The sequence below is a fragment of the Salpingoeca rosetta genome (genome assembly GCF_000188695.1).
Source record: "Salpingoeca rosetta unplaced genomic scaffold supercont1.7, whole genome shotgun sequence".
In the NCBI taxonomy this organism is placed as follows: Eukaryota; class Choanoflagellata; order Craspedida; family Salpingoecidae; genus Salpingoeca; species Salpingoeca rosetta.
In genome coordinates, this window is record NW_004754927.1 from 1,917,884 (window position 1) to 1,927,883 (window position 10,000).

The following is a 10,000-nucleotide window of genomic DNA, read 5'->3' on the forward strand; positions in this document are numbered from 1 at the left end:
GTTTTGTTGCTTGTTTTGTGCCTGCCGCTTTCATTGCGGTTCTTCGCGTATCCCCTTCTTTTTTATCCCCTCACTCCTGACACATCCCCTACCCTTTTTTTATTTCTTCCTCAAGAGTCGTCTACCTGACATTTATTGGTTGTTTTGTAGGACACTTTTGGTCATCACACACACACACACACACACACACACACACACACACACACACACACACACACACACACACACACACACACACACACACACACACACACACACACACACACACACACACACACACACACACAGCTCGCTCACTCGGCCTTTGTCATGAGTGAGGAGAAGAAGAAGCTGTCGTCCTTCCTGACGGCGATTGAGAAGGTGAAGGAAGAGGATAGTGTGTGGACAAGCGATAAGCAGATTGATCGCTTGCTGAGGCCAGGCGCCAAGTACAGAAATCTCAACCCTTACGAGGTGCGTGTGTGAGTGTTGATGTGTGGGTGTATGTGTGTGTGAGTGTTGATGTGTGTGTGTGCGTGTGCGTGTGCGTGTGCGTGTGCGTGTGCGTGTGCGTGTGCGTGTGCGTGTGCGTGTGCGTGTGCGTGTGCGTGTGCGTGTGCGTGCTCCTTAAACGTTGTTCTTGTATGTGCATGGGTGCTTTAGTTCCTCCTCTGCAAAGGCCGTGTTGCTCACTCGCTCACTGGGTTGAACATGTTGTCTCCTTTCGTAGGTGTTGCAAGTCAGCCCTGATGATGACGAGAAGAAGATCAAACGGCAGTTTCGAAAGGTAGGATGGAGATTGAGGCATGCTGCTTGGTTTTTGGACGCATTTGCGGTGGTGTCATGGCTGCTCTTTTTGCGCCTCCATATGCCCATATGCCCATCTACAGTCCTAAACTCATTCGCTCACTCACTGACACACACACACACCCTCTCTCTCGTTCGCACACACACACACAAACACAAACGTACGCACTCACTCACTCACACACACACACTCACGCACTCACTCACTTACTCACTCACCCGAACAGCTGTCGTTTCTAGTGCATCCGGACAAGAACCCGGAGAAGGTGGACCAAGCAAAACTCGCCTTCGATGGTGTGTGCATGTGTATCACTGCCACAGGCATCCTTCTTCAAAGCGGATGGGTGAAAACTCATTTGGCACGTGAGGTTGTCATTCATCTGTTCACCTCATGTTTTCTGGATGTTGTGCCTGCGTTTATGGCTTGGGCAGTCGTCAACACCGCATATCAGACCCTGCAGGATGAGGAGAAGATGGACTGGGTTCATCTCATTTACCGCGAGGCCGAAGAAGAGTTCCCCCACATGGTATGTTTCACCTGCACATCTGCCTGAACGTAGCTCTTGTAAACGCATGTGTGAGTGAGTGGGAGCGTGTGAGTGTGTGAGAGCGTGTGAGTGAGTGCGTGAGTGTGTGTGTGTGTGTGAGTGTGTGTGTGTGTGTGTGTTGGCGGGTGTGCGTGTGTCCATGCTTAAGTCGTTGGTGTAGCATTATCGTTCTTGGTGAAGGCCTCTCATCTCATTTCACGGTACGGGTGCACATGCACATGCGTTGAACGGCCAACATGGAATTCCATTCATTTCGTGCAGTTGGAGCAGCGGCGCAAGGAAGCAAAAAAGAAGAAAGAAACAATCCCTGAAGACACGAGCGAAGAGCAGGTCTGTCTTCTTGCGCAACACACACACACACACACGCTCACTCACTCACTCACTCACATAAAGGCTGGCATCTTCCCCCTCCCCCCTAACCCTCTTTGTCTTATCTTATGTGCGTGTGTGTGTGTGCGTATGTGTGCAGCACAAGGAGTCGTTCCGGCGCTTTCTGATGAAGAAGTTTGCGGATATGGAGATTGAGAAGCAGAAGATCCTGTCCCGCGACTACAAGCAAGCGTATGTCGCTCAGCTGTTGTGGTTGCAGCGGTGCCACTGTTGGCTGTCGTGGTGGCCGCTGCGGTGGCAGTGAAGGCGATAGTGTTGGCGGCTGTGTTTGCAGTGGAGCTGTTGTTGTGATGGTGGCGCATGGGGTGCTGCCGTTGATATGCACCTTGCTTCCTTGCGTACATGTAGATGTTGACTTGCTTGTCGCTGTTCTTGATGTTTGAATGACCTCATGTTCCATCTCGCACGCGTGGTGTTCTGCGGCTGGGTGCGTTGCCTGCAGGCAAAAGGAGCGGCAGGCCAAAGAGGAGGAGATTGCAAAGGCAAAAGCAGAGAAGGAGGCGAGAAAGGAATGGGAGGTACGTGTGCATGTGTGCGGGTGTTGCTTGTGCTTGCACGTCTGCTTGTACAAGTGTTTGCGTTCGTATGTGCACACGTGTATGCAGTCATTGACGGGTGTGGGCCTTGTCATGCACTGCCATTGCGAATACTCTCCCCTGCTCACTCATTCTCAAACACACACACACACACACACACACACACACACACACACACACACACACAAACAACAACAACAACAACAACAACAACACACACACACACACACACACACACACAAACAACAACAACAACAACAACAACAACACACACACACACACACACACACACACACACACACCCAAACAACACACACGTACGCACATACGCATCAGGCTGGGCGGGAGGAGCGTGTGACGTCGTGGATGAAGTTTGCAGAGGCGAAGAAGAAGACCAAGAAGAAGAAGAAGAAAACCAAAGGCTTTACCGGCGGCTTGCGACCCCCAAAACTCAAGACAGAGAAGCGCTCGTAACTGTAGCATTAAGCATCCCTGCCTCACACACACACACACACACACATGCAGTCGTTGTTGCTGAGTAAATTCTTATCTGGACTTGGGCTAGCTGCTTTGTCAAGTACAGTCTCAAGCACACGCGGTTTATTGTCGTCTTCTGACACGAAGGGGTGGTTCATTACTCAGAGCAGGACACGCGGGCCGTTTCGCAATGAGCTGCACCTGCACTCGACAAAAGCAAAGTCGAAACAAAGCGCAAGCGCAACACACCGCGTTCACACCACGTTCTGCAAAGCAACAGAACGGATGAGTCAACTATAGGCCAGCGTGTGACTGCAACGAGGAGTTGAATTATGAATGCACACAACCAAACACAACGACAGCGATGACGACACCGACGACGGCATTGACGGGAAGGCAAGAAGACAACAGGCAAGGAGCGAGGGCACAAAGGGTTCGTTACCACGACGACTTCAACACAGACTGCACCGACGCCGCAGGGGGCGGCAGGTGTTGCTGGCTTAGTCGAAGAGGGAGAAGCCATCCATGTCGTCGTCGGACTCCTCCTCTTCCTCGGGCTCGGGCGCGGCCTCCTCTGCAGCAGGGGCACCAGCATCGCCAGAGGCGCCGGCAACGGCAGCGCCGCCAACAGGGGCGCCACCAAGCTGGCACACAAAGACGCTGGACTTTGGGGTCACCATGGTGTGGGAGATCTGCACGGCACCAGAGTAGCTGGCGTGCTCGAGAACGGTCTGTGAAGCGAGGCGAGGCGCAGCGAGGGAGCGGCAGGCAAAGGGGCAGCACGAGGCGAAAACGACACGAGGGACAAGGTGAGCGCGAGCAACGAGTCACGAGGGCAAGAGGGAGGAACAGGAGGTGTGTGGACGCAAGCCGTGCAGCACAGCGTGAGAGCAGGCGAGTGCAACAAACAAGGAGCTGTGGAGCTATCGGTTCATGCGCCCCCCCCCCGCCAACTCTTTAATCACACACAACACACCCACACACGGGCGTAAAAAAAAAAAAACACACAAAACACAGACACACACACACACACACACAAATGCACAGACACACACAACAGCCCCGGCGCACCTGCTTGAGCGCCTTCTCGACGGCGAAGAAGTCCTCGCCCTCGGCGGTGAGGTCGGCGGCGGTCTCGCCACGGCCCTTGGCAGTCCACTTGCCGCCCTCGTTCTTGCAGATGAAAACGTACACCATTGTTGTTGTTATGGGTTGTCTAACTTGGCTCACAAACTAGATATTGTGGGTGTGAGTGTGTGAGTGCGTGAGTGTGAGCATAATATATGCGTGGGCATGCATACACGGTGGTGTGGTGTGCATTACGACCATGAACAGCATCCGTCGCGTCCACACAGACACACACACAGACACACACACACAGGCACACACACACACACACTCACGACAACGCCACAGCTGCCCACCTGGTTGGTTGGTCTTCGTCTTGTTGGCACACGAGCGAGAGGACGAGAGAAAAAGGCACGGCGAATCCTGTTGATGCCATGCACGGTTTTTCGCGCCTCGTGGTGTATGTTTCGCACAAGGCGGAGAGGAGAAGTGCATGCGGTGGATAGCATCATCCTCTGCCCGCACAAAGCAAACGCACAAGAGACAGCCAGTGCCGCTTTCGAGTCGACTGGTGAGACAGGAGGAGATTGGAAAAAGAGGGGAACGACACAAGTGCACCACCATCACCACCCACCCAGTCACATACACGCGCAGGCACAGGGCCTTGAGAGTCGCCAACACGCGCCCTAAGGTTGTTCTCCTCATCCCCTTGATTGCTCTCTGTCTCTCTTTGTGTGTTTTTGGAAAGCACAGGCCCGTGACAGAAACACACCGCCGCCATGTCTCTGAACTGCGCAAGTACGTGCGAACGTTACGCAGTGGACCAGTGATCTTTGGGCGGGGTCGTGTGCTCGCTGCATTGGCGACAGTAGTGCTGGTGCTAGTTCTGGCGCCAGCGTTGCTGTTGTTGCTGTTGTTGCTGCTGTTGCTGTTGTTGCTGCTGTTGTTGCTGCTGTCATGCGCGGATTCCTTGCTGACCTGCCCTCCTGTCCAACTTTTGCTCGCACGCTAACGTGCTTCATGGGATGGCAGTTTCTGGTGCCGTGCCAGAGCACCCCGTGGTGTCCCCAAAGTCTGGCGCCGTGTTTGAGCGGCGTGTGATTGAGAAGCATCTCCGCGACAACCAGACAGACCCCGTCTCTGGCGATCCCCTTGAGGTCGACGAGCTGATCGATGTCAAAGGTACGGGAGTCAATGCATATGTGCGTGAGTGTACATCTGCACGTCTGTGTTTCCGTGTGTCTGTGTGTCTGTATCTGCCTGTGTTTCGATGCCTGTATCTGCCTGTGTGTATGCGTGCACGTGCGGGTCCATGCGTGTCTTGTCGGTCTGCTTGCCCCGAAAAGGCTGCATGCCCACAGTCAAAGCGTGCACCCATTGATCTGCAACACCAATTGCCCTCGCCTATGCTGTGACCCCGCCAGGAGGCGATGTCGTCCAGCCTCGTGCACCAAACGCAACCAGTATCCCATCTCTGCTCAAGACGTTCCAGGATGAATGGGTCAGCTCCAGCGCAATTGTTGCTGTTTAGTTTGTGTTCTTGCAGGGTGTATGTTTGTCTGCGTGTGTGCTTCTTGTGTGTGTGTGTGTGTCTGTGTGTGTGCGTGTGCGTGTGTGTGTCTGTGTGTGTGCGTGTGTGTATGTGTGCGAGTACGCGGGTGCGAGACGCCTTGGGTCTCTGTGTTTGTGCAAATGGACGTGCTCATGCCTGTGTGCGCTTTGTTCTGTGGCGGCCTTTCACGCCTTGCACACGCGCTCAAGCTCACCCCACCACCATTTCCGTGAACTCCGCGACTTCTTCACGCGCACCGACCTTAGGACGCCGTCATGCTGGAGTCCTTTGAGCTGAAGAAGCACGTCATGGAACTTCGCCAAGGTCCACATCCCTTGCATGCCCATGCACGTGGGAGGAGGTGGACGGGTGTCGTTTACTTTGACATGTGTTTGTGTCAAGTGGTCGCTATGTGCTCATGCTCGTTCTTATCCAATCGACGCACGCACGTTTTGGTTCCCATGTAGAGCTGACACACAGTCTGTACCAGCACGACGCATCTTGCCGTTTGATTGCTCGTCTCACCCGCGAACGCGACCAGGCCCGCCAGGTCTGTGTTGCGCTGTGCATGTGCGTGTGCGTGTGCATGTGCTGCGCTGTGTGCATGTATGTGTGTGCTGCATGTTACGTGTGCTTGTCGCCGCTCACCCGCCGGCATATGCTCCCCAAGTCAGCGTTTGAGTTGTTTGTGGCGTGTCTTCTTGCAGCACAACCACATCTAAAACACACACCCACACGCACTCACGCACACTCATTCTCACACGCTCACATATGCTCCTCTCTGTGCTTGTGTGCATGTGTGTGCGATACACAGGCGCTGGTTGCGCTTGAGCAGCAGGCGCCGCAGATGGCGCAGCAGGCGGCCGCCCCTGCCGAGGCCCCCGCTGCAGCCGAGGAGCAAGAAGGTGTGCGCGCCACACGTTGTTGTTCTTGTTGTTGCTGTTGTTCTTGTTTACGCTGCTGGTTGGTTATGTTGTCAATTCCAATTCTCATTTTTGTTTGTGTGTGCGTGCGTGTGCGTATGCCAGGACCCCTGCCCGCGGAGGTTGTGGCCAGCATCAAGGCAACCCACAAAAAGCTCAGCAAGGTTTACCACGTGCCACCTCTACCCACCTCACTTTCACACACACACACACACACACACACACACACACACACACACATACACACACACACACAATTTTCCTACCCTTTCACCGCTAAACGTACCTTTGTCCTTCTGGCTGACAGCAACGCAAGAAGCGGTTCAAGGCTGCCGACTTTCCTGCAGAGGAGAATGTGAACAAGTACACGTGCCAGAAGACGCACAGCGGCATGCACAGCTCCCGCAGCAAGGCCATCAACGACCTTGCCGTGCACCCGACACAGCCCAACATTGTGCTCACCGCCGGCCAGGATAAGACGGCACTCGTGTACGACCTCAACTCCGAGGAAATCCTGACCACATACAAGGTGCACACACACACACACACACACACACACACACACACACACACACACACACACACACACACACACAAACAAGCGGAGTCAGGGTTGTGCACATGCCTGTTCGTGAGTAACGCTTTTTGTGTGAAGATGCGCGTTGGCTTGTGTCTGTACAGTTGTGTTTTGCTCACACTATTCCCGACTCGCCGTGCATGTGTTGCAATTGATTATTGCGCAACCACACAGGGTCACAGCAAGAAGGTGACAGCGTGCCTGCTGCACCCAACGCAGGATGTTGCCATCACTGCCAGTGCAGACAACACCGTGCACATTTGGACAACCGCCGGTGACACCCGCCACATTATCAAGGTGTGCAGGCTTTTCGCGCGTGCGTGGGTGCTTCTTTGCTTGCTGGCTTACCAACGCGTTCATGCACCTCAACAGCACCCTCAAGCCGATCCACACACACACACACACACACACACACACACACACACACACACACACACACACACACACACCGCGCGCGTGTGTGGATATATGTGACACTCACACATGGTCCCGCTCTCTATCCATCTGTTCCCAACACAAACTGCGCGCGTGTGCGTGTGTATGTGTGTGTGTGTGTGTTGTGTACATGTGCACATAAATGCCGTGTGCGGTGTTTCAGGCGCACAAGGCGACTGTGGAGGCTCTGAGCCTGCACCCGACCATGGACTACGTGCTGGCTGCGGATGCCAAGGGCGTTTGGTCGTTTACAGATGTACTGACGGGCGAGACGCTGTCGACACACAAGGACGAGGAGGCTGCGTCGGGCATCACCTGCGCCCAGTGGCACCCCGATGGCACCCTGTTTGCCGTTGGCACAAAGAAGAAGTTCGTCTCCTTGCCATTGTTTGTGTGTGTATGTGGGGGGGGGGTAGGTGTGCACGCGTGTGTGTGTACGGTGTGTGTGCGTGTTTGTTTGTTTGCGGATCAGCTGCTGTACGGTGCTCCTGCTGCTTGCCATCGTCCCCTCACTCTCGTTCCTCTGCTTCCTCATGCTTTTCCTCTCCCCCCCCCCCTTCTCTCACACTCTCTTCTGTTACGCCCCTGCAGCACGGTGCGTGTTTGGAACATCAACCAGCACCAGATGCTTCAGTCGTTTGAGGGCCACGCTGCGCCCATCACGGCTATTGCCTTTTCGGAGTCTGGCCTGCACCTTGCCTCTGCCTCGAGCGACGGCGTTGTGAAGCTGTGGAACCTGCGCACTCTCGAGTGCCTCAACACCCTCGAGCTCGACGCCGGCACCAAGGTAATGCAAACGCAACCTGGGCAGTACAATGGGCACGAAGTGATGGGTGCTTTGTGCTGTGTGAGGAATGGATGGCGGTGGGAGTGGCACGTTGCTGTTGCACGTTGCTGTCGGTGTGTTTTGTTCTTTTTCTTCATGGCGTGTGCTCGTTTTCACCTGCTCCGCTCATCATGACGTTGCGCATGTGCGTGTGTGTGTGTGCGTGTTTGTATGATGACTTGCAGGTGAATGCGCTGTGCTTTGATGACACGGGCCGCTTCCTTGCGATTGGCGGCAGCGATTTGAGGATAGTGAATGTGTCCAAGTGGGAGACGGTGGCCACCCATCAGGACCACTCGTCCAACATCAACGCGCTTGCTTGGACTGCTGGTGACCCCGGCACCCTCCTCTCAGCCGGTGCAGACAACGCCATCTGCGTCTACACCGTCTAGTAGCGCGTGCACCCCTCCCCTTGGCCCTCTGTCTTGTTCCTCTCCGCTGTTCTCGTGTGTGTGTGTGTGTGTGTGTGTGTGTGTGTGTGTGTGTGTGTGCTTGTTGCATGCTTGCCTGTTCCATTGTGCGCTGATGGGTTTGCTTTGCCAGCGTTCTCTCAGTTTTGGTGTGCGCTGCTGTTGTGTCTTGGTGCTGAGTACAGAATGAAGGTGACAGACAGGGTGTTTTTGTGGGGCAAGTGAACAGTGCATGTGCCTGCTTTCATTCAGAATTGTCGTTATCATGCGTGGGACACACATCACGACACAGTCAGCCAACTGAACCGGGAAACAACAGCAGTAGAGAAACACACAGAGGGAGAAACAGGGGGAGAGAAGTCCATGCAATGTGATGCTGCCCCTAGTCTGGCTCATGCTCGATTTCCCCGTTGAGATACGTGCGGATGGAGGTGGGGCAAGGGCTGGCGCAGGGCGGATGGGTGATCCAGTCTTCGCCCGTGACGTACACGCGACTGTGGTACCAGATGTGGCCGTCGATGGGGCTCCTGAAGCCAACACGCTCTGCCTCGCGAATCATGCGCCCAGCACCAGCACGACTCACGAGATAGGCCACCATGCCAAAACCCCAGTCCGCTTTCTGTAAAATGAAGGGCAGGCAGGCAAGGAAAGAGCGTGTGTGTGTGTGTGTGTGTGTGTGTGTGTGTGTGTGTGTGTGTGTGTGTGTGTGTGTGTGTGTGTGTGTGTGTGTGTGTGTGTGTGTGTGTGGGTGTGCGTATGACACAGGGGACGAGAGAATGTCGGCACAACACACACACGCACATGCACACACACGCACACACACACACACGCACAATCACACACGCACACACATCATATTCACTGAAGAACACAGTTGCAGGCAGCTACAAACACATGCAGGTGCTACAACAATTCATTGAGACACCACAACAAGGGTGACTCACCAGAACGGACGTGTCTTTGCAGATGGGGGATGTCTCAAACATAGAGCTTTTTCGAAGGAGGACTAAGTCCGCGTCCTTGGGCACCTTTGGCCAAGGGCCCGTCAGACTGACATTTGGCAGCAGTTCTGCATCATCCTGCCTCGTTGTGAGACGTGTTGGACAGATGCAGCGTGGCGCATGTGTTACACCAAGGCAGGGGTCGCAATGCGTGACTATCGATGGCGCGTATGCAGTGAAGATTTTAAAACCGAACGGTGCAGTTGTGGTGGAGAGAAGCAGACAACACGATTGGGGTGCTCTGTGTGTGTGTGTGTGTGTGTGTGTGTGTGTTTGCTAGTTGGGGTGGTGGCGGTCTTCTTCAGGCAAACGTCAACGCAAATGTGACGCCCACCTCCATAATGACGTTCCAGCGGTGCTTGCTCCTGTAGGCATGCCTCCAGGCCTCGTAGTGTGCCAGCGCGGTGCCGTAATCCGCGGGCTTCAGGTACTTGGACCCGCGCGCGACGCGGTACTCCTTTGTCGGGTCGT

The 10,000-nt window shown here is 54.7% G+C and overlaps 4 protein-coding genes across 4 annotated transcripts in view; 2 read left to right on the forward strand and 2 right to left on the reverse strand.

Annotated features, from left to right (window-relative positions):
* Positions 1-309: 309 nt before the first annotated feature.
* On the forward strand, positions 310-2,734 carry PTSG_03450 (uncharacterized protein; the record flags this gene model as incomplete). Its single annotated transcript, XM_004995978.1, has 8 exons — positions 310-453; positions 710-766; positions 1,014-1,080; positions 1,219-1,313; positions 1,596-1,664; positions 1,804-1,895; positions 2,167-2,242; positions 2,597-2,734. The coding sequence occupies 8 exons, from the start codon at positions 310-312 to the stop codon at positions 2,732-2,734; spliced, it is 738 nt and encodes a 245-aa protein (XP_004996035.1).
* Positions 2,735-3,237: 503 nt separating this feature from the next.
* Positions 3,238-3,934, reverse strand: PTSG_03451 (uncharacterized protein; the record flags this gene model as incomplete). The annotated part of the gene is made up of 2 exons (XM_004995979.1): positions 3,238-3,468; positions 3,809-3,934. The coding sequence occupies 2 exons, from the start codon at positions 3,932-3,934 to the stop codon at positions 3,238-3,240; spliced, it is 357 nt and encodes a 118-aa protein (XP_004996036.1).
* A 331-nt stretch (positions 3,935-4,265) lies between these two features.
* On the forward strand, positions 4,266-8,590 carry PTSG_03452 (uncharacterized protein). Its single transcript, XM_004995980.1, has 13 exons — positions 4,266-4,376; positions 4,559-4,603; positions 4,838-4,987; positions 5,230-5,306; positions 5,624-5,681; positions 5,825-5,907; positions 6,172-6,262; positions 6,386-6,444; positions 6,588-6,809; positions 7,032-7,154; positions 7,456-7,661; positions 7,884-8,079; positions 8,304-8,590. The coding sequence occupies exons 2-13, from the start codon at positions 4,585-4,587 to the stop codon at positions 8,508-8,510; spliced, it is 1,491 nt and encodes a 496-aa protein (XP_004996037.1). The 5' UTR covers positions 4,266-4,376; positions 4,559-4,584; the 3' UTR covers positions 8,511-8,590.
* Positions 8,591-8,638: 48 nt separating this feature from the next.
* Positions 8,639-10,000, reverse strand: part of PTSG_03453 (uncharacterized protein) — a 1,757-nt gene continuing 395 nt past the window's right edge. The window contains exons 1-3 of the mRNA XM_004995981.1: positions 9,864-10,000; positions 9,473-9,607; positions 8,639-9,147 (exon numbers count right to left, since the gene is read on the reverse strand). The exon at positions 9,864-10,000 is cut by the window's right edge and continues 395 nt beyond it. Coding sequence (XP_004996038.1) covers positions 8,911-9,147; positions 9,473-9,607; positions 9,864-10,000 — 509 coding nt within the window. The 3' untranslated portion in view covers positions 8,639-8,910. The remainder of the gene's footprint in view (positions 9,148-9,472; positions 9,608-9,863) is intronic.

Excerpts from the sequence above, each read along its gene's own strand:
- PTSG_03452 (XM_004995980.1), top strand. Across the intron at positions 6,445-6,587 it reads CCCACAAAAAGCTCAGCAAG|CAACGCAAGAAGCGGTTCAA; the intron begins GTTTACCACGTG and ends TCTGGCTGACAG. Across the intron at positions 7,662-7,883 it reads GCCGTTGGCACAAAGAAGAA|CACGGTGCGTGTTTGGAACA; the intron begins GTTCGTCTCCTT and ends ACGCCCCTGCAG.